The sequence below is a fragment of the Acytostelium subglobosum genome (assembly GCF_000787575.1).
Source record: "Acytostelium subglobosum LB1 DNA, scaffold: scaffold24, whole genome shotgun sequence".
NCBI lineage: Eukaryota > Evosea > Eumycetozoa > Acytosteliales > Acytosteliaceae > Acytostelium > Acytostelium subglobosum.
The window spans coordinates 200,454-222,844 of NW_012236509.1; the positions used below are offsets into that span (position 1 = coordinate 200,454).

Below are 22,391 nucleotides of genomic sequence, written 5' to 3' on the forward strand. Positions count from 1 at the left end.
GGCTCATTCAATCAATCACAACAGTGACCTTCGATCGATCGACCAAGATATATATATTGTGTTTTTGAATAATAATAATGTAAGTTCAAGGATTGGTTCCAACCAACAACTTGCACGTACATCATTGATTGTTGTTGCTCACTCGAATGAATGAATGAGTAGGTGACGTTGGCAGTATGTTTCTGGAAGAATGTAGCAAGTGAAGTGGATGTCCAATGTTCAGCACTTGAGTGAATGATATGGTGATGTGCCTTGCAATGTTTGAGAGAGATGAGCCATGACCATGATGTTTGAAGCGGGGATGATGAAGCTACCAATCGTTCAAGGTTTAAACGGGAGCAGAGAACATATATAGACAGAGGAGGACAAATACAACCATTGACACCACAATGGTTAACGATATGAAGATGCCACAAAACATGAAGATCTTGGGATTGGTTGGTTCTCGTGGGAATGACATTGGATTGTTGATCCTAACCATTTCGATTGATTGATTGATTGATTGATTGATTAGTTGTAAGTAAGTACAACAAGACCTCATGTTGAAGCACTTACTGTTGATAGAACGAGTTGTTCGTTCTTGTTAAGAAGAGGTAGAAGAATACACATCCTAGTATGCCCCATCCAATGACTCTGACTGTGATCAATCGATGTATCGTGTAAGTTAAAATGAATGATTGATTGATTGATTGATTGAATGAATGAATGAATACATACTTTGATTGACTTCAATCCAATCAAGACTATACTGGGCATGACATGGATGGCTGTTGTCGTGAAAGATACTCGTTAGTCGATGCTAACATTGTTGTCATGTAGTGTGGCATTACTTACTCATCACCAAATGTATACTCATTATGATCATTCTCTCCCCTCTTACATACAACAGTATACTTTGATATTGTTGAGTAACTTGATGGATTGGGACTCTGACACCTGAATTGTGCTGTTACGCGATGAATGTCATTCATTAGTATGTGATCGACCCATTATAACATAGTTAGCACTGCTTACCATTGGGATCGAATATATCATCTAGTGATGATAGACAGAAGATGTAGGGTGGTTCTTCGTTTGAACCTTTAGCAGTGCCACCTCTACAACTCAACTGTGAATGTCCTCCATCGGGCAGTGTCAACAAGTTCTTTGAGAATCGAAGTACAGGTGCATTATGTGGACCAGCCTGTACCAACACAATCGTTGACAACAACAACATCAACATCAAGTAGACCATTGTCGTTGACATCATTGATTGATTGATTGATTGATTGATTATCTGTATGTTTATCACTATACTTGTATCTGTCGTCTCTTCTGCATTCATATGATTCACTTGTGGGTTGGGTGATTATTTCGTATGACCCATAAATTAAATGTTTGGATCATTTAAATCGTGATCTGACTTGAGTAAATAGTTGGAAGTATGATCATCACCTTACTTCCATTCACGCTTGGGCATCATGAATCATGGCTTAAGATACCCTCGCACTGTATTCAACTGATTGACTGCCCATCAATCAGTTTGAAATAGTTCCTGATTATATCAAACAATCATTTAATCAATCCGTGTTATAAGATGGATACATTATCAAACTTAGTTATACATAATATAATATCGAATGTGATTGATCCACTTGATATTGTATCATTTGGATTGGTTGACAAACGATCACACAAGTTGATCAGATCAAGATGGCCACAATCATTGTTGTCTCGATCATCTGATCAACCTGATCAATCATCGACATCAACATTAACAATAACATCAACAACTAGAATGTTTATAGATAAGGGATACAATGGAGAACAAATCAAACCTGGAATGATCCCATCATCAATCACTCATCTTTCATTCAATGATAACTTCTACAGTCTGATACAGGTTGGCTCACTACCTGACTCATTGACCAAGCTCAAACTAGGAAATGGCTTCAATCAACCGATCGACGGCATCTTTGATCACCTAACGTCACTCGTGTCTTTGAGGCTAGGCTCAGGCTTCAATCACACAATCATTCCCGGTCACTTGCCCCAATCACTCACTCGTCTCAAGATAGGACCGTGCTCCACGCCCCTGCGCCACGAGCCTGGCGCGCTACCTCCTGCACTCACAATCCTGCTCAATGGACACGTCTCTGCCACCCAGTCACTGCCCATGACCATCACACATCTGAGCTTCCAATCATACTTCAACAACATCATCGAGCCTGGCATGCTCCCAATGATGCTGACCACATTGCAATTTGGACAATACTACAACAAGGGACTCCTTCCAGATGCCATACCATCCAGCGTCACCTCAATAGTGTTTGGAGACTATTTCAACTGCGTCCTGCATCCTAAAGTGCTCCCTAATGCACTCACATCATTAAGGTTCGGGACATTATATGATAAGTCTATTCCCACTCACATACTCCCTGCATCTTTGCGTTTCCTGGAGTTTGGACTCAACTTTAATCGACCCTTGACGCATGGTACATTCCCCAGCAATAGCCAACTTCATACATTGATCTTTGGTGATCAGTTCAAATGCCAGTTTGAGCCAGACGTGCTGCCCATGTCACTTACAAAGCTCAAGTTTGCATACTTTTACAATCAAGAATGGTTACCAGGGTCATTCCCATCATCGTTGCTTTGGCTACACACTGGAGAATGGTTCAACAAGGAGGTCGTAGAGGTTGGATTCCCGCCCGCGTTGACTGATCTGACCTTGGGAAGTTGCTTCAACAAACGAATCAAGAAGAAGTCGCTACCACAATCAATCACTCGTTTGACCATTGGTGCTGGCTTCAACAAGCCCCTAACATTACGACACTTACCATCATCACTTACCGAACTCATATCTAACAAGAAGTATCTTCAAATTGCCATGTATCCCAAACATATTGACCTGAGGCTGAGCCCCGGCCCAGGTCCAGGACTCGACCAAAGTCCAAGAAGTCCAACTCCAACTCCAACTCCAAGTCCACCACATCAACGGCTAGTTAACAAGATTAAGAAGCTTCAACTACAGGTGTCAATGTTTACAAAAGTGGATGAGTTCATGGATCAGATGTTTGAGATGATACCAGAGGTGGAGATGTATGAGGTGGTGTATCATCACGCTGCACTACCAGAGTATATACACAATCTACGTCTACTGGATAATGATCGATCATTTGGAATTTGTTGTTCAACCTACGTTGGTCCCTCACCAGAACAACATCTACAACAACATCAATCAATCACCAATGTTATGTTCTTCAACCGAAAGGATCTCAAACTACTACGATACACATTGTTAGACTTGGCAACATACAAGTCCAAGCCCAAGCCCATGTTCCAGGCCTAGGACTCCTTGGTTATCCATTTAAAATTACACAGGAGTATTTGATTTATTAACTTATCTTGCCAATCAATAAAGTTAGTTTGGCAACTGGTGCATATGTATATGTAGGTAGGTAGTGTTATATATAAGAAGTGGAGTGAGCGATAAAGTGATTGTTTGATTGATTGGTTGGGGAGATGTGAGTGAGTGGAAGTATGATTGATTGATTGTCGACGGATGATGAATTTAGAGTGGCACACCTGCTGGTGGAATGAGTTCAAAGTCATGTTCGCTATATACTGTGATGTTGAAAGTGTCTTGGATACCTGGTTCAAAGGTGGCCGGCAGGATGGCACCGTGGATGGACTCAGCTGCGGTACCCTCGACGACGACCTCCTTGCCAGAGACAAAGCCGCTCTTGCAGATCAGCTCCTTCAGGTTTCCATCGGGGAATGTCTTGAAGTAGTAAAAGCCGATGCCGTGGTTAGTGGGCTTCTCGGACTGCGCCAGGATGACGGTGTAGCGACCAGCGCGCGGCAGATGGAACTGGTAGCGCGGGTTCTGTGTCCATGTGGACGATGTGTTGCTGTAGCGACCACCACATGTAACGCCGCGCCACTCGCCCGCCAGCCTCCTGGAGGACCACTCGGCCAGCTGCGTGATGGCGGCTGTGGGCTGCGACGAGATGACGCGCAGGGTGAACTCTGACTCGATCGACGGCTTGAACGTGCAGGGGATGACGATGCACGAAGTCGACGCCTCCAACACGAAGCTGTAGTGAACCTGGAAGTCGTTGATGAACTCTGTGTTGCCAATAATGTCGTTGGGTGTCAGAACAAACACCTTCTTGTGCGCAGTGTTGGATGCCTGAGTCACGCTGGACCTGGCCACGTAGAAGCCGGCAAAGTGCAGAAGCGTTGTGTCCTTGGCCAGCTGATCCATAACGATCGTGATCTTGGATGCCAGGGGTCCGTTGTTCGTGATAAGATATTGCGCGTTGTTACGCCACGTCGTGTGGTTCAGACAGCCACCCGCTGTGTTGCCGCGCCATTCGCCGCGAATCGTCAGCACCTGGTCCTGCAAATCTGTCTTGTTGATGGGTGACTCGCTGTAGCACAGCACGCTGAACGTGCCCTCTTGGCGCGAGTCGTAAGTGCATGGCACCACCATGTAGGTGCCGGGCGCGTAAGACTGGCTGTACACGACCTCGTTACCGTTGAGGAAGTTGGTCTTGGCAACGAGGTTGGTGGCTGTGAGGTAGATGTATGGCATGTTCTTGTCGACCACCTTGAACACGTAGAAACCAATGTATATGTCCTTGGCGACGTCGGCCTCCTTGCCCAGGACGATAGTTATCTGACTCTGCACGGAGATATCCAAAAGGAACTTGGGGTTGTCCTTCCACGTTGCCGAATTGCCGCTGAAACTGCCACCGGCAGCCTGGCCCAGCCACTGGTAGCGGCCAGACACCATGCGCCAGTCGCGGTCCGGTAGGATCTCTGTCAGCTTGAGTGCGCGGCCAACCTCGGACGGCGATACCTCCAGCTCAAACGCGCCCTCCTGGCGTGGCTCAAAGGTGGCAGGGATGATCACGTAGTTGCCAGGCTCCACCTTGACCTTGGTGGACACCTCGGTGTTGCGCAGGAAGGTGATATCGACACCAGGCACCAGGTTCTCGCGGGTCATGCTTATCAGGCGCTTGGTGACGTCCTTGTTGGCATGAACAAAGTAGAAGCCAATGTGCACGAGCTTCTCACCAGTCTGGCGCAGAGAGATGCACAGCGTCGTGGCTGCGGACACTGAGAGCAGGTACTGTGGGTTGTTGCGCCAGGCAAAGCTGTTGGCGCATCCTCCTGCTGTTCGGCTGGACCACACGCCATTGACGCGGGTAACGGTCACCTGTGGCGTCTGTGGACTGAAGCGACGAGTAGTGGGCGAGCTGATTGGCGTCAGGCCGCGCTGCTTGGTGCCGAACGATGGGTTGAGCATCTCCTCGAGCAGGTCGTCCAGCTCGCTGGCGGGCTCCTTGGGCTTGACCGTCGTCTGTGATGGCGTGTTGGACTTTTGGAGCAGACTGTTGGCCGAGAGCTGCTTGGTGAACGAGGGCTGAGACACGCCGGGGGGCGATGACGCTGCCGATGCCTCGTGCTGCAGGCTGCCCGTGGACAGCTGGTTGGGCAGGCGACGGCCGGGCGTGGGCTGGTTGGCGCTTCCGGCGCCAGGTGCAGTGCTCTTGCTATTGTTCAGCACGATGCCATTGAGAAGTGAGTCCAACTCATTCAATGGCTCGTCATTCGACGTGTTGTTTGACAGAGGGCTCCTCCTATTTGGCGAAGCCATACTATTAACATGATTATTATTTGATACTACGACCTGTACTCTATTGTTACTCGCTTGTTGTTGTTGTTGTTGCTGTTGTCCATTTGAATATGTAGCCAATGGCGCTGATGTTCTCTGTTGCTGTGACTGTGGCTTTTGTATTTGTACCTGTGGCTGCTGCTGCTGGATTGGTTGACGCTGTGGTGAAGGCTCCCTGTTGAACTCTTCTTGACGCAGCTTGTTATTCCTCTCCAACAAGTCCTCCTCTTCGTCCGAGTCTGGATCGACTGAGCTGCTCTGTGTAAAGTCACCTGACTCGGCCGATCGCTTCGAATTCCTCTCCGCCGCCTCCTTTATAGCCTTCTCTCTGCCACCTGCGCGATCAATCACCTCCTGTGCTGCATCCGACAGTGACTTCATCACGTAGTTACCCTTTACCTTCTTCTCAAAGAATGGATGCTACATTTATTGATTGATTGAGTGTTAGTGAGCGTGTTTGATTGAATGAATGATTGATCGATCATACCTTTAACAAGTCCTTGGCTGTTGGTCTTTGACTCTGCTCCTTGGCCAGACACAAGCGGATAAAGTCAGAGAACTCTGGCGACCACTTGGATGGCTCTTTAAGCTTGGGCGATTCGGCAGTTGGGATCATGAACAAGACACGCATTGGATGTAGGTCGTGATAGGGTGGATGGAACTCTGCCATCTCAATGGCACTGATGCCCAATGCCCATATGTCTGCCTTTGAATCATAGCCAACCTCCTGGATTATCTCTGGCGCCAAAAAGAATGGCGTACCAATCACTGTATTCCTCTTCCTCGTTCGCTCACTAAGTTGACCACTGACGCCAAAGTCTAGAGATGGTTGGGGATGGATGGGATGGATGGATGTGTGAGATGGATGGATGGATGGTGCGAGGGAGGGGAGGGAGATAGATCGGGTCATCTTACCTGCAAGCTTGCACTCTCCGGTGCTCGTGACCAAGATGTTGCCTGGCTTGATATCTCTATGTATCTTGCTGCTCTTGTGAAGATAGTACAGACCCTTGAGAGTACTGTAACATACCAAGGCTATCTGCTCCTCATTAAGAATCATCGTTGACAAGTTCATCATATCGCTAACCGATCCCATTGAGCAATACTCCATTATAATCTATAATGATTGTGATTGATTGATTGATTGAATTAGTATGAGTTGATTGATTGAGTTGATTGAGGATACATACCCAACATGTCTCACCCTTGAAGTAGTTGCCATAGTATTGTACGACATACTTTGACTTGCACTGCTTCATGATGTTGATCTCTTTGAGGATCTCTTGGAAGTCTTCGTTGACCGGCACCTGTTTAACAGCCACGATGTGACCCGATCTCTTGTGTCGGGCCTTGAACACTGCTCCGAATGAGCCACGTCCAAGACTCTCCAATATCTCAAACTCTGTCGCAGGGTCCTTTATGCCATCGGGCAATTTAAAGTCTAGTGGATCATCCATTCTATCTATATCTCTCTATCTCTTTATCTCTATCTGTATGTCTGTCTGTATGCACTGCAGTGAATAAGTACTACACGAATGACTGACTGACTGAGTTGATGTTGAGTGAATGAATGAGTGATTGAGTGATGGAAATGAGTTGAGGTGTGGTGTTTAAGTTAAGTTGTGTGTTTGTTTGAAGATGGGTGGAAGTTGGTTGTTTGATTGAGTTGGTGGTGTGTGAATGAAAGATGAATGAATGTGTGATCAGTTCGTCGTCGTCAACAACTTAATTGTTGTTGTTGCAATGATCGATCGAATGAAAAGATAAATAAATAAATATATATATTGTATTGTAGATGATGTAGATGATGTAGAAGGTAAGGTTGTTTTTGCAATGATCACTGGTACGAGTAGTACAGTCTCATCTCGAAGGTCACCAATTCAATTATTAATAATATTAATATTTTGAAACAACAACAGATTATTAAGTGTTTGAGGTAGTTGCGATGGATAATAAACTACAAAGAGGCCTGTCCAGAGCCCTCCCTCCCAAACCATCCACAAACAACTACCTCCCTTTTTCACACACACACACACAGATAGATGAACCATTCATGAAACCATCTAAAATTCGATCGTACGATCGAGATTTATTCATCCTGTTGAGTGTGTTTTTTGATCCATTGTTTTTTTGGACCCTTTTCATCACACTTCGAACCCGAGTCCAAACTACAAAACATCAATCAAACAATAAAATCCTGATATTAATTAATTGATTAACAAAAAAAATTTTATTCTTGTTGTTGTTGTTGATCAATATGAACTGAAATAGAATTGATTGTTGGCATTTCCACAGAGTTTTCTAATTAATTCTAGGTGGTTCATGATCATTTTCATAAGGTTCTTCATGGTAAAATAATGTTAATATCAAACCTAATAAAAATATAAAGGAAGAAATTGTAAATAGAAAAATAAAGAAAGAACTAACTTGGCTATAAAAAAATAATATTGAACGGTCTTAAGTCAAAGTAGATGTATCATTTCTAATATAATAACATTTAACTGAAGTTAATTTATCGCATTCTTCTTTCGGATTTCTTGAGCCAACATTATATATCTGGACAGAGAAATTCTTTCTTCCTAGTACTAAATAATATATATACTATGAAATTGATCAATTATTAGTTATAGTAAGGTATGAACGATTGATTGATTGAATAAATGAATAAATACATTATATGATGAATCAAACGGATCACATTGAGTGACATTACATCTGGTGGAGATAATATCATTAATATTAATTCCTACTGCAATAAACAATCCTATTAAAGATAATAAAGAAGAGTAAAAAAACATATGAAAGATGGTTTATCTATTTTCTTTTTCATTGTTATAATAATTAATTAATATATATGTATGTATTGTATTGTTCTAGAAATAATAATACCTTTAGTATCCAGAATACATCAACTTTTTAATAACTCCCTCATCAGATTGAGGTGGTGCAAAATTATTTAATAATGTCCAGATCTGGACATATATTGAATAATAAAAATTAATATTATTATTCTTCATCTTGTTGTTGCTTTTGTTCTATTTGAATTGAAATGGAACTTATAGTTGGCAGTTCCACAGAAGTTTCTAATTGTTGTTGATGTTGTAGTGGATCAACTTTAGGTATTTTGGGACAAAATATTACTGTAATAAAATTAATAATAAGGGTAAGTGATAATATTGAGCTTATAAGAATAACAAGGAAAGGACCTCCTCTATAAACTAATAATTTTGAACTGTCTTGTGTCAAATAACCTGGATAATCTCTAATATAATAACATTTAACTGATGTTAAATTATCACAATCATCTTTAGGATTTCTAGAACTAACACCATGTAATTAAATCCTTCTAGTTCTAAATAATATATATACTTTTTTATTATTATTAATTAATTTATGTCATTGGCTTTAAAGTTGATTGATTGATTGATTGAATGAATTAATAATTACATTATAAGATGATTCCAATGGTTCACATAGAGAGATTTTACATCTAGTAGAGATAAGTTCATAAATAAAAGTTCCAACACCTGTAAACAATAATATTAAAGAAGCTATTAGTTATAATAAATATATAGTTTCTAGACGTCTATTATCTCCTTTCTTCTTCATTATATATATATCTCTATTCAATTAATTGAAAGAATGAACCAATCAATTTAATGGTTAACTTAAAGAATATATACTTTACTATCCAAATATAGTAATTGGTCCTAAATTAATTAAAAATGATCAGACAAGTATCCAAATGTGTGAAGTTCAAAGAATGTTAGTTTGATAGATTGAATTGAATTGATATATAAAGATACAGATATAGATGGCCAGTAACTTGATCATTAGGAAGTTGTTAAGTAACAAGGAGCAAGGTCTCAAGAATGTTAGTAATGTCTTTCGTTCAGTGAGTGAATATGGCTCAACATGTCCTTGTCACGGCATCAGACAAGGTCTGTGCAAGGGTAGTTCATCACTCAACAATGTCAACAACAACAACAAGAGTGTATCAACAACAACAACAACATCATCAGTGACTCCCTTGATATTCGATATGAAGTCATCGACATCATCTTCATCATCATCGAGCATCATCACAAATACAAACATCATAAACAACAACAACTACAACAACTTGGGAAGATACTCATCAACGGCAACTGTACAACCGGACTATGACTATGCATTCGAAGTGTCTGCTGCAAACATCAGATTTGGAAAGGGCGTTACACGTGAGGTTGGCCAAGACCTCAAGGCACTGAACGCCAAGTATGTCTGTGTGTTCACCGATCCCAACTTGGTGGCACTGGGCAACAGCTCACCAGTGTGGACAGTGTGCGAGTCGCTCAAGAACAATGGCATCAACTTTGTACTCTACGACAAGGTGTGCATCGAGCCCACCGACCACTCGTTCAAGGATGCCATCCAGTTTGTCAAGCAACACGAACGACCATTCGACGCATTCGTCGCGGTCGGTGGAGGCAGCACGATGGACACGGCCAAGGCCGCCAACTTGTACACTACATACCCAACCGACAACTTCTTGGAGTATGTCAACGCGCCCATTGGCCTCGGTCGTCCGATACCCGGCCCTCTCAAGCCTCTGATCGCCATCCCCACCACAGCTGGCACAGGATCAGAGGCGACCGGCGTGGCCGTGTTCCACCTGGTCGACATGAATGCCAAGACGGGCATCTCCAACAGGAAGCTCAAGCCCACACTGGGCATTGTCGATCCGGACAACACAAGAACAATGCCACGCACTGTGGCCATCGCCAGTGGCTTTGATCAGTTGTGCCACGCATTGGAGTCATTCACGGCGATACCATTCAATCGTCGCTCGCCACGACCTGCATCGCCATCGTTACGACCATCCTATCAAGGCTCCAATCCCGTGGCAGACATCTGGGCACTTCAATCACTGGAACTAATTCACAAATATCTACCACTTGCCGTCGAGGATCCAAGCAACGATGAAGCACGTGCACAAGTTATGCTTGGTGCCACCTTTGCCGGTATTGGCATTGAGAATGCCGGTGTACATTTATGTGTATGTACCTCCAACTTGCATTTGCCCTTACCCTTGCCCTCACCCTAACCCTTGCCCTCGCTCAAACTATTGCACCGCCATACTCAAGCATGGAATGTCATATGCAGTCTCTGGAATGGTCAGAGACTACAAACCAGAAGGTTACAACACTGACAAGCCAATGATCCCTCACGGATGTAAGTAATCCCATGTCCAGCAATCAATCGATCACTCAACACACCAACTAATCCCATCACCGGAACATAGTGAGTGTTGTTTTACACGCCCCAGCCGTGTTTAACTTCACTGGAATATCCAATCCCCAGAGACATCTACATTGCGCCAAGCTGATGGGTGCAGACATCACAAATGTGCGTGATGAGGATAGTGGACGTGTGTTGTCTGATCAGATCAGAAAGATAATGCGTCGTCTGGACGTTCCAGATGGTCTTACCGCCGTTGGCTACAATCACAACGACATACCAGCCCTGGTCACTGGAACACTTCCACAACACAGAGTAACCAAGCTTAGTCCAAGACCAGTTGGTGCCGAAGAGTTGACCAAGCTGTTTGAAGACTCGATGACCATCTATTAATTAATTAGTTAGTGATATCGATCACCTGTATCAACAACAACTAAACAAACAAACAAACAAAGGATGCCGTGGCCCAGCTGCCCAACCTGGCAACTGGACAAGAGATTGGAGTCGCTGATTTATTGAAGGAGGGTTGATGGGATGGGATGGTCGACCTATTGATGAAGGTTGGGGGTTGAGGTTGGAGTTGGTCAAGTCTAGGTGGAGTTGGGCTGGCGGGCGATCGGACTGGCTGGTCATTGGTTATTTGGTTGTGGATTGGTGGAGTGATGAATCGTTCAGGGGCACAGCACTGTACAACGAGATGAGGGATATGGAGAGATAAATACTGTGTAACCTGACTTCAATACATGCGTTTGGCCGACAGGGCATTGGAAGTGGATGTGAATGTGATTTATGGTTGGATAGGGATTGGGATTGGATTGTTTGATCGATATATATTGGTGTACCCTAAGGGATACACCTCGAGAGAGGTTGTACAGTGCAGTGCGGTGAGGTGGATGGATGGAGATAGAGAATGTCGCTGACGGCTAACTACTAGTAGTCCTTGGGTAACGACTGCCCTGGCGCATTGGCACCCGATTGATTTACATGTGAGGGGAGGGCGTTGTTGAACCTCGCCATCTGAGCACTGCTTGGATTGAATGTGTTGGCAAAGGTGTTGTTGTTGCCATTGCTATTGTTGTAGGACTGTGCCGTGCTGGAGGTTGAAAACGGTGGGAGGTATGATTGATTCGATTGGGATGCTCCAGCCTGCATCTGTTGCTGCTGCTGTTGCTGTGATGTTGGGGATGTCGAGAGTATCTGTGGTGGCGTTCGGTTGGATGATGATTGAGATGTCTGTTGTTGTTGTTGTTGTTGCTGTTGTTGCTGTTGTTGCTGTTGTTGTTGTTGTTGTTGTTGTTGTTGCTGATAATAGAGATTAAGTGTTGGATTGTTATAAGATGAATACATCGATGGGATCTCATTGTTGTAGGACAGCATTGCCTGTTGCTGTTGCTGGAGCTGGAGGGCGGCCAACTGGGCGGCCGTGGTCTGTTGCTGTTGTTGTGGTGGAAGCTGGGGCAGGGCCTGGACGGAAGGAGGCACCTGCGATGACTGCTGCTGCTGGTGATGTTGATTCTTCTTCTCTGCCTTGACCTTGACCTTCTTCTCCTCGGCTGCGTATGGGCTGGTGTTTGTGCTGCTGCGCTCCTCGTCCTCCGACTTGGTGCCAGGCGTGTCGGGTGTGTTTAGACAGGTCTGAATCAGCTGCTTGCCCTCGGGCTTGGTGATGAGGGGCTGCAACTTGGGTGTGGCGAAGGTGTACACGTGACCCGTCTCGCTGGCCACCAGCAGGAGCACCTGGGTGCCCGTGAGAGTACTCAGCTCAAAGGCCTTCTTCATGATGCCAGTCTTTCGCTTGCTGAATGTGATGTGTCGTCTTGACTTCTCGCTGATGAACTCTATATTGATCTTGCGGCGACCAGACTTCTTCTCTGTCTTCTTATCGCTGACCTCGGCTTCATCCGATTGTTCATCATTATTTGGAGATGACTCATTTGATTGATTCATATCAAACATGACTGTCGGTTGTTGTTGTTGAGGTGCCTGTGGCATGGATTGCTCAGCAACGATTGGCATTTGCTGTTGTTGTTGTTGTTGGCTCATTATTTTTGAGTTTGCACAGCGGTTTGATGGCTTTGCTGGATTGCTACTGTCAAAGATTGTTTATCGACTTGGTTTGCTTTGCTTTTATAATGCTAATGCTACTTCTACTATTACTGCTACTACTACTACTACTATGATGAGGATGAAGAAGAAGAGATGTTAGAGAAAGTAATGAATGGAGTGAATGGAATGAATGAGTGAATGGAATGTATCTCATGACTGTGTGAAGCGCGCGACGGAATGGATATATGTGTGTGCTACCCGCACCCCTGGGTGGGTGGTAGTTGGTGAGGTGTGGATATGTGATGGATACTCGCCAATTCGGACGAAGTAGTATCGTCGTGTGGTGTGTTTGTGGACGTGGTGTTGGTGAATTGGTGAATGTGATCGAAGAATGGACGGATGTGTTGTTGATAAGATGAGTGCATGACGGACAATGGACAGACAATGTGGCAGTTGATCTGGTCCCAGCAGACCCAGATAGGGGGTAGTAACTTACATACAATATAATATAATATTATATGAATTATATTTATAAATAAAGTAAAGGTAATAATAATGTAAAGTAAAAAGATTACAACGTGTTCTCGAGTATTACTATTAAGTCTACTACTACTTTTAAAACAATAACAACAATATAAATTGATTGCCTGCCAAACATTAAAGACAATGCCATTGCCAATCTTGGAAACGTGTGGAGCTTGGTTTACCCAACACGATCTGTGTGTGCCGTCCGCGCGCACACACTGTTTGTTCGGCTCGAAGACGTTGATCAAAAATCACCAAAAAACATCGTTGTGTGTGTGCTGTTTTTTTGTGCGGTTGGTTGTTTAACAATGACGACAAGTATGTTTTGAAAAGGAAACACAACAGGGCATGTATGGTACACAAGGTGAATCTTCGGAGCTGTCTGGATGTATCCTTAAGCAGGATAGGATAGATGTAGATAGTAGATAAGGTCGGTAGGTAGATGTCCACTCAAGTAATAATTGTAGCTGGGTATGTGGTGGATCATTGACCCACCACGCAAACGCCGATTGATTGCCTTTGGCGGCTTTTTAAAAGTGTTGTTTATCGCGGTCTAATCTCTGCCTTACCCTTCATTCCAACTGTCTACTACTAGATTACTACAAGTGTGGACACAACACCAAACTAAACTTAAGCAACACTACACTACACTCAAGCACGTGTTTCCACCTCAAATCTACGCTACACTTTGCCATCTTGACATTTGTTGCCAAAGTTTATAAATAACATGTGTTGTTTTTGTCTTTGGTATTGTGACCAAAATACTTTGGTCAAATGTGTATTGAATGATTAAACAACCAATCCCATTGAGTATTCATTGTTGCCGCCTGGTCGTCGCAATGAAATAAATGAAATGATGAATGAGTGAATGAATGATATATTATGTCACAAAGATGAATGAACAGAATGAATGAATGAATGAACATAATGAAGGGAAAGGGAAGACTGTGAACTTGTTGTGAATGTATGTTGTTGTTTATGTCATGTGAGAATCTGTAATTTATGTGTACCACACTTACCTTTTTTGTACATGAATGTATTGTGTAGTAGTCACAAGACCAAGTCTGATAACGTGTTCCCAATGGGGCTTCCTAAAATGATTAAATTATAATTAATCCAATTTTAGGCATTTCAATCGAATTCCCTTTTTAAGTTTGTAACGTTATGCTTGAGCAGAGATCTTTACAAGGGGAGGTTTGTGTTGGGGCAAGGGCAAGGGTAAGGGCAAGGGTTGTACTTGTTATAAATATATGTGTTTATCTTTATTTGTTATTATTGTATGTTGTTGATGTTACATGATGGTAGTGTGTATGTGTAGAGAGAAAGAGACACTTGTTGTATGACATTAACAACAGGTATCTGATGCCATGTTTGTGCTTGACGGTGATCGATTGATTGAGCGAGCGCAATGGTTTGTTTGTGTAGGTGTAGGTAGGTAGGTTGTGTTGGGAGGGTTTATTGTTGTTTGAAGAACTTGCCCTTGAAGGTACGCTTGACGACGTTGACTGGCTCGGGCTTGGCACGGTTGAGCACTTGGAGTAGACCGTCCACACGGTTTCTCATACTGGTGTGCATGTAGCCCTTGGCGCACTTGATGTGGTAGTGCAAGTAGTCTCTGAATGTCTGGATCAGATCGGCGGTCTCCTGAGCCCTCTTGATGTGACCTGGGAACAGGTTGATTGACACGAAGCCGTGGTTAACACCGGCTCTGACTCCCTTGACACCCTTCAACTCCAAGGGTGGGTCACGCTGGGAGAAGCTGACAGATGGGACGTTGGTAAGAGTCTTTCTAACATCAACGAAGGCCTAATGTGATTGTTTGATTGATTGAATGATTGAATGAGTAAGTGATTGATTAACATATTACATGGATATTATACTTGAACATACCTGCAAGAAGATCTTTGAAAGGACGATATCATCAGAGTCCTTGAAGATGATGTCAAAGATGACGGTGACGTTGTCACCTTGAGTCTTGATGTAGAAGGACTCATCAGTACGGTAGTCGATGGTGATGATGTCTGCAACAGTCTTCTTGGACTCGACGGCGTCAAAGACCATCAAGAATGGAGCGGCCATCAAGTTACGCTTCAATTGGCTGGCCTTGTGGGCGAGCTCGTCCTTGTTGGGCGCGTTGACATCGATGACGATGGTGAGGTCGAAGCCAGCCTCTGGCTTGGCCTGGAGCAATGGGCCATAGACGGACTTGAGGTAGGTGGCACCTCCGTTCTTGAGCAGGTCGGCGGCACCCTTGAACTGCATCGAGACGAACAGCTGCTGCTTGTCGTCCGAGGTGTGAGTGTGGAACTTGACGCCATCAAAGTCGGCAAAAGTGTTGAACACTCTCTTCTCTCCGTTGAAGTTGATCACCTCGTCGAACAAGATTCTGTTTGCTGTCTCCAATAAGATCATCTTTTAATGCTATTATTATGTATTTGTTAGATTGAATGAGTGAATGTAGAAAGAGGAGGTTGTTTAAATAAGGTTTTGTTTGTGGGTTTGGGTATTATAATACAACAATGAATGATGGATGAGATAGAGAGGTGTGTGTCTGTGTCTGTGTCTGTATCTATGAATGAGAGAGACTAATTAGTTTGTTGATTGATTGTTTGATGGATGATGGATGGATGGGAAGTGCACTGCCTGACTGGCTGCGTTGGAGTGGAGAGAGGACAAAAAATGTTGTTTGTCAAAGCTGAAGGAAGTGTGGATGGTGGGTCAGGTTTGATGTTGCAAGGCTTCATTACTTCATTCATTCAGATACAGGTGGGATGATTTCATTCTCACCCACACCCAACTCAGTGATGTTGATGGCTTTCTAAATTAATTTAAAAAAAAACAATTGTTTTCTCTCTAAAGTATCTCTCCACTTGTGTTTTTCAATTTTATTTTTATTGTAAAGGTTCAATCACCCACTTTAAGACAATGATCACTTTTAAAGTTGAAGGAACTTCCACACTACACCATTCTACAAGCTGACTCAAGATGAAGGGAAAGACTGATGAAGAGGATCCAGTGGCCTGCTCCCACCTCAATCAGAACAAGACGAACAATATACTTTGGCGAGTACTCTGACAATTACTCTGGTGAATACTTTGGCAATTACATTGTCATTGATTGATTGAATGAATAAATAAAATGGAGGTTTATTAATAATAAACATGGGAGATTATTTAACTTGCCATCTGATAAACTTGAGTGCAATATAGGTTAGCACGACAAAGAATATATAGTAGCCACCAATGATTCCAACATTGATATATCGCATCGATATCTTGAAATCATAAACCTCGTAGAGGTATGCCTCGCCATCTGTTACAGGACAATAATACTTGATTGTGATTGGTGTCATTGAGATTGGAACGGGGATGGCGCCAACATTGTCCGTGCACTTAAAGAACTCGCCCTCAAACTCGTTGGTGATGGCCGCCTCGAATGGGTAGGTGATCATATCGATCCAGTGCATCCAGCGCCAGGCGCGTGGAATCGATGGGTAGGTGATCATGAAGCCGGCGAATAGTGACGACATGGACATGAGCACGCCATAGATTACACTGGCAATCACCTGGTTGGGCAGTAGCGATGCCATCAACAGCGCCAGACCATCGTACATGAGGAATGTCATCACATAGATGAGCAGGTAGAAGAAGAAGTTACCACCCGTCTCACCGGTATTGAGCCCGCTGATAAAGTACAAGGGCACGGCCAGAAGGAAGGTGGTGATGAGCTGGAAGGGCAGCGTGCCCAGGAGCATTGCGAGCAGGTAGCACGACGTGTGGTAGAAGCCCGACACCTTCTCCTTGTAGAATATGGCGCGGTCCTCACACGCAGTCACGATCGAGCCATACGCGACAATACCGGCAAACAGGAACGAGAAGTAGATGAGTGAGACACGACTGCGCACGTCCACCTGCTCGTAGCCCATACGAATGAACAGAGTGCCCATCAGAACGGCCAAGATGATCGAGCGGCTGAAGTTGGCCAGGTAGGCCTGTGGACGGCGTGCCTTGTTGCGCCATGCGCGCACCATCAGGTTGCGGAACTGCAGGCGCCACGTGCTGGCGTAGCGGCTGTTGAACCTCTCCTCGACATAGCCAGCGGGCATCATTGGCGCACGCACCCTGTTGCAGCCGTCGCGGTACAGCTCCGTGTCGAGGAACTCCTTGGGGCCCTCAAACAGCGTGCTCTCGCCGGTCTTGGCGTTGATGATCTGCTTGTTCTCCTCGGCGATCTCCAGGACAAAGTCGGCGGGGTTGTAGTGAGGCTTCATCTCCAGGCCATAAGAGGCGCAATAGTTGAGGATGTCCTCGCTGTTGTGTCCCAGTGGACCGAAGTAGACGACCTCACCCTTCTTGAGCAGTAGAAGTTGGTCAAACTTCTCAAAGATGGCGGCCGATGGCTGATGCACCGTGCAGATGACCGTCCTATTCAATTGCTTGGCAATGTTTGAGACAAAGTGTATCACCTTGTAGGCCTCACCCGAGTCCAGGCCACTTGTAGGCTCGTCTAAGAATAACAGTTGAGCATCACTCGCCATCTCAATGCCAATATTGACACGCTTGCGCTGTGAGAGCGACAGGCCATTGCCCAGCACACCGATCTTGTAGTTCTCGACCTTGCGCAGATTGAGCAGGTCGATGATGCTATCGTATAGCTCTTGTTTCTTCTGTGGACTGGTGTCGCGTGGCAGACGACAGTCTGCGCTGAACATTATCGCCTCTCCCACAGTCTGTGTGGCCGAGAGCACGTCCTGCTGTTCGACGTAGCAAGACACACGATGGAAGTACTTGGTCTTGGGCTTGCCGTTGAACAATATCTCTCCGTTGGTGTGGCCGCCAGTCTTGCGTCCGGCCAGCACGTCCAGCAATGTGGTCTTGCCGGCGCCAGACGGTCCCATCAGCGCGAGCATCTGGCCTGGCTGCGCGTATCCATTCACATTCTTTAGAAGTTCCAACTGAACCTTCTTCTTCTTCTTGTTCTCGTCCTTTATCTTGACGTCCACTGAGTAGGACAGGTCGCTGAACTGAAGGTAGCAGCCCACAGGTGTGATATGTGATTTCTTGTCGTCGCTGATTGTCTTGATGTCCGCGGTCGACTTGCCCAACATGTCCAACTCGATTCCCTCGCGTCTGAATGTCAACATCTTGCGAATTTTGCTCTTGGGCTTGCTCTTGGTCGCGCCCAATTTCGTTCTCGTGGTCTTGTGGCCACCGCCCACAGCCATGGCCTTGGGCTTGTCCTGGAAGTTGAGATAGCGCAGACCGATAAAGGCAAAGACGTGCATCGCCAGACCAAACGCAATGATGATCACCATGCAGATGTACTTGAAGTAGTTCTCCGTGTGGATATCGAATGTCTTCAAGAAGTCCTCGCCCTTGGTGATGGGACACACCTGGACACCATTGAAATCGCGATCGGCAATGATTTTTGGTGGCTGCAACTCGTCGGCGGTGCAGTGGTACAGTGCACCAGAGAACTCATTGATCACAATACTTTGGTAAAAGTAATTGAATGGTGATATATAATATAGCCATATCCACCAGCCCTTGATAATGTTCTTTGGCGCCATGAAGCCACTCATGATCAGTCCAAGTCCAGCAATGATACTAACATACACAGTAGCAATCTCTGGTGTTGGCGATATAGATGACATGGCCTTGACTATACCATTCGTTACAAAGTCCATCCTGGATGTATGATTGAGTTGATAGTTGGCATGGTGTCAGTGAGTGAGCGAGTGAGTGTGTGGCGGATGGTGTCCACGACAAGACTTACAAAAGGAACATGACTAGAGTGAATATATAACGCCCAAACTCTGACCGCAGTCCTGTGAGCCAGTAGATCATTGTAATGAATGCGAACTTCTCAATCATATTTGAAGGTATATCACATATTACTGATGACAGGAAGTATGATAATGTGCCATAGTACCGTTTCTGGATTGATTAAATGATTGATTAGTATGTGATTGGAATGATTCCCATCATGCTAACTAACTTAACTTACCCTTCGTTGCATGTAGAATACTTTGCGACCATGCATGAATGTACCGATTGATGAGATTGATGTGAGGATTGTTGAGGTCATTGTGAAGTAGAGCAGACCAAATCTTGAACTACCATCAGCCAGTGAGTATCCAAGTCGTAGATATAGTGTACCAAGAATAAAGCCAAGTAGTAAGGCCTGTACTAGTCTAGTGGCCGTACCACCAATGTTCCTTATCATCAACGTTGCACCACGTCTGATATTATATCTAATCTGTTTGTTGAGTGGCAATGTGAACTGCTTCTCATGTGTCTCGTCCTTCAACGATTCGACCGGTACCTCATTGCCAATGATGCCACTCGGGCAGTTGTCCATTGATTCAATCATACGCTTATATACTAAATTTGCATTGATTGGATGATTGGATGTTGTTAGGATGATTGATTGATTGATTGGCGATGGGGTGAGGGATGTCTGTGGACTTACGAGTTGATTCGCGGTAGGCCAGCACAAAGTCGTCGGAGGACTGGCACTTGGGTGGATGGAGGTAAGAGAACCTCTCGGGGTCATCAACTATCTCCTCTGTGATGTGATAGAAGTATGGTCAGTCACTCACTCATCTCAATAAATCATTCAATCATGCGTCAAACTTACGGAAGAACTCTGCTGGGTTGTGATGCTTGGGACATACGAAGCCAAGGTCTTCAAAGTAGGCCAGAGCCTTCTTCATAGGTCCAAAGTAGATGATGCGACCTTTGGACAGAATAATCAGATTGTCAAAGAGTGATGCCAGTTGTGAGCTTGGTTGGAGAAGTGTTACCATGGCCGGTGTGTTGGTGGTGTTGACCACCTGCTTGATGCAGCCAATCAGTTCGAGTGAGGTGGAGCTGTCCAGACCAGTTGTGGGCTCGTCCATAAGCATCAGATTGCAACCAACAATCACATTGATTCCAACAGTAACACGCTTCTTTTGTCCTCCACTGATGCCTCTAACAAACTCATCACCAATCAATGTATCTCGCTGATCCCATAATCCAAGTGTGTGTAGCATATGGTCCACTCGATACTCCTTCTCCAAGTCTGTGATACCCTCGCGAGCTTTACAATCCAGTGCGAACCTAAGTGTCTCCTTGACCGTGAGATTGGCTGTTGTTGGAAGTCAGAGTGTGAGTGATTGGAATAGTTCCAGAAGATTGGCGACCCCAACTTACAGAAATGGATATCATCTTGGTCGACATAGGCAATCTCTCGATGATGGTTAGTGCGATTGATTGGATGTCCGTTGAACAGGAGTTTGCCGGTGAGATGCGACTCTTTGGTCTGGCCAGAGAGGACTTTGAAAAGTGATGTCTTGCCACAACCTGGCGAACCAAGGATCAGGGTCATCTCGCGCGGCTTCACGTAGAATGACAGGTTCTCGAGTAGATTGACCGTCTGCTTCTTGTTGGCAAAGTCCTTCTCCTTGTATGTCAGGTGGTGGACGTACACATACATGCCCGTCTTGTCTGGCGCCGTCAGCTTCTTCAGGCCCGTCAACTCCTTTGTGAACTGATCGAATCTGTTGCCAATTGACTCGGACTCGGGGATGGGGAACATGCTGCCCTGTTGGAGAGTCGCGGGGCTGAATGGAACAGTGTTTGGTAATTGTGGCTGTTCCGAGTTGATCAAGTTGGTAAGTGTCTTGTTGTTGGCAACTGAGCTGGAGTGCGCTACAGAGTGCGCGACTGGCGAGGATATTGGCGCCAATGACGAGACTGGCGCAACCGGTGCAAATGGTGCGAATGGCGCACTACTTGACGCCGGCGATGATGTATGATAGTAGTTGTTGTTGTTGATGTTGTTGTTGTTAAGTGTCTTATCGTCGTCAATGTTGATGTTTAACTCTTCGATCTCGCCCACTGGCGTCAGATCCTCGCGCGCCATTGGTATTGCCATACGCTCATCGATACTGTTTCGTCGACGTGGCGTGCCACTATCTGGATTGTTTGAGACCAACCTTCGCAGCTGTGAGCTAGCAATGGCGTAAGAGTGTGACATTCTTCGCTCACGTGTCACCATCGTGCTTAGTAGACCAGGTGAATGGTAGCTACTTGGTGGCTTGATTTCAAAATCATCCACTGCCATTGTTATTCTTCTTTTTTTTTATCGTCGCAACTTGAATGTTTCCGTGTGTTTCCTTGTGTGTTTCCGCGTGTTTCCGTGTTTCCGTTTGTCTGTCGACGTGTTGTCTAGTGTGTGGCGCTGTCTTGTTGTCTTCTTGTCTACTGAAGGCAACAATATATAAACTATATAGTAGATAGGGGAAGTAATTGATGAATGAATAGATGTAGCTGTTGCTGCTGTAGCTGTAGAAGTAGTAGTGGTAGTAGTAGTAGTGATGACACTCATGAGTGTTCATTCACTCACTCGCTCACTCCACTCATACACCAACAACCAAACAACCAACCAAGCAACCTAGCAAACAGTATACACACGTATATGTTTGCTTTATCCGTCTATCAGTTCTTAAACTTCTCTCTCTGGACGCATCGTCGTGTCATGTCGGTGCATTCATGACTCAAGCAGCACATATTGAGTAAGTATGATGCATGTGGGATGAATGCAAGCCAGACACGTGAAGGGAGATACATCCAACAATCATCGATCAGTCAGTCAGCTGACTGACTGAAGCTACTCGCTTAAGTGGAGGACGGGGGAAGAAGAAGTGGTTGTAGTGGTAGAGGTGGAGGGGTGGAGTGTCCGTCGTCCATGGACATGACCATGTCCATGCATGAGTTGCCAACCTGTGATTGATGGACTGATTGATTTGATTGATTGATTGATTGATTGAACAGATAAAGGGTCAAGCTGTCCTGACGACGTCGTAGCATGGCGTGGCGTGTCGTGGAGGGGAGGGGAGGGTGATATTAAGGAGGAAGGATATGTGAATAGGTGGAGCGATAAAGTGAGT

The 22,391-nt window shown here is 45.0% G+C and overlaps 7 protein-coding genes across 7 annotated transcripts; 2 read left to right on the forward strand and 5 right to left on the reverse strand.

Annotated features, from left to right (window-relative positions):
- Nucleotides 1–328: 328 nt before the first annotated feature.
- Nucleotides 329–1,246, reverse strand: SAMD00019534_098510 (hypothetical protein; the record flags this gene model as incomplete). Its single annotated transcript, XM_012894883.1, has 5 exons — nt 329–473; nt 556–637; nt 718–767; nt 835–946; nt 1,015–1,246. 5 exons carry the CDS (start codon nt 1,244–1,246, stop codon nt 329–331), a joined length of 621 nt encoding a protein of 206 aa, XP_012750337.1.
- Nucleotides 1,247–1,777: 531 nt separating this feature from the next.
- Nucleotides 1,778–3,328, forward strand: SAMD00019534_098520 (hypothetical protein; the record flags this gene model as incomplete). Its single annotated transcript, XM_012894884.1, has 1 exon — nt 1,778–3,328. A coding segment is annotated over one exon (1,551 nt), but the record flags the coding sequence as incomplete, so codon positions are not given.
- A 225-nt stretch (nt 3,329–3,553) lies between these two features.
- Nucleotides 3,554–7,122, reverse strand: SAMD00019534_098530 (hypothetical protein; the record flags this gene model as incomplete). Its single annotated transcript, XM_012894885.1, has 4 exons — nt 3,554–6,085; nt 6,153–6,484; nt 6,581–6,782; nt 6,856–7,122. 4 exons carry the CDS (start codon nt 7,120–7,122, stop codon nt 3,554–3,556), a joined length of 3,333 nt encoding a protein of 1,110 aa, XP_012750339.1.
- Nucleotides 7,123–9,479: 2,357 nt separating this feature from the next.
- SAMD00019534_098540 (hypothetical protein) lies at nt 9,480–11,278 on the forward strand (the record flags this gene model as incomplete). The annotated part of the gene is made up of 3 exons (XM_012894886.1): nt 9,480–10,703; nt 10,792–10,879; nt 10,950–11,278. 3 exons carry the CDS (start codon nt 9,480–9,482, stop codon nt 11,276–11,278), a joined length of 1,641 nt encoding a protein of 546 aa, XP_012750340.1.
- A 537-nt stretch (nt 11,279–11,815) lies between these two features.
- Nucleotides 11,816–12,928, reverse strand: SAMD00019534_098550 (hypothetical protein; the record flags this gene model as incomplete). Its single annotated transcript, XM_012894887.1, has 1 exon — nt 11,816–12,928. The coding sequence occupies one exon, from the start codon at nt 12,926–12,928 to the stop codon at nt 11,816–11,818; it is 1,113 nt and encodes a 370-aa protein (XP_012750341.1).
- A 1,983-nt stretch (nt 12,929–14,911) lies between these two features.
- On the reverse strand, nt 14,912–15,868 carry SAMD00019534_098560 (hypothetical protein; the record flags this gene model as incomplete). Its single annotated transcript, XM_012894888.1, has 2 exons — nt 14,912–15,262; nt 15,347–15,868. 2 exons carry the CDS (start codon nt 15,866–15,868, stop codon nt 14,912–14,914), a joined length of 873 nt encoding a protein of 290 aa, XP_012750342.1.
- Nucleotides 15,869–16,625: 757 nt separating this feature from the next.
- Nucleotides 16,626–21,565, reverse strand: SAMD00019534_098570 (hypothetical protein; the record flags this gene model as incomplete). Its single annotated transcript, XM_012894889.1, has 7 exons — nt 16,626–18,948; nt 19,072–19,143; nt 19,232–19,392; nt 19,463–19,839; nt 19,928–20,023; nt 20,096–20,587; nt 20,653–21,565. The coding sequence occupies 7 exons, from the start codon at nt 21,563–21,565 to the stop codon at nt 16,626–16,628; spliced, it is 4,434 nt and encodes a 1,477-aa protein (XP_012750343.1).
- Between the last annotated feature and the right edge of the window lie 826 nt (nt 21,566–22,391).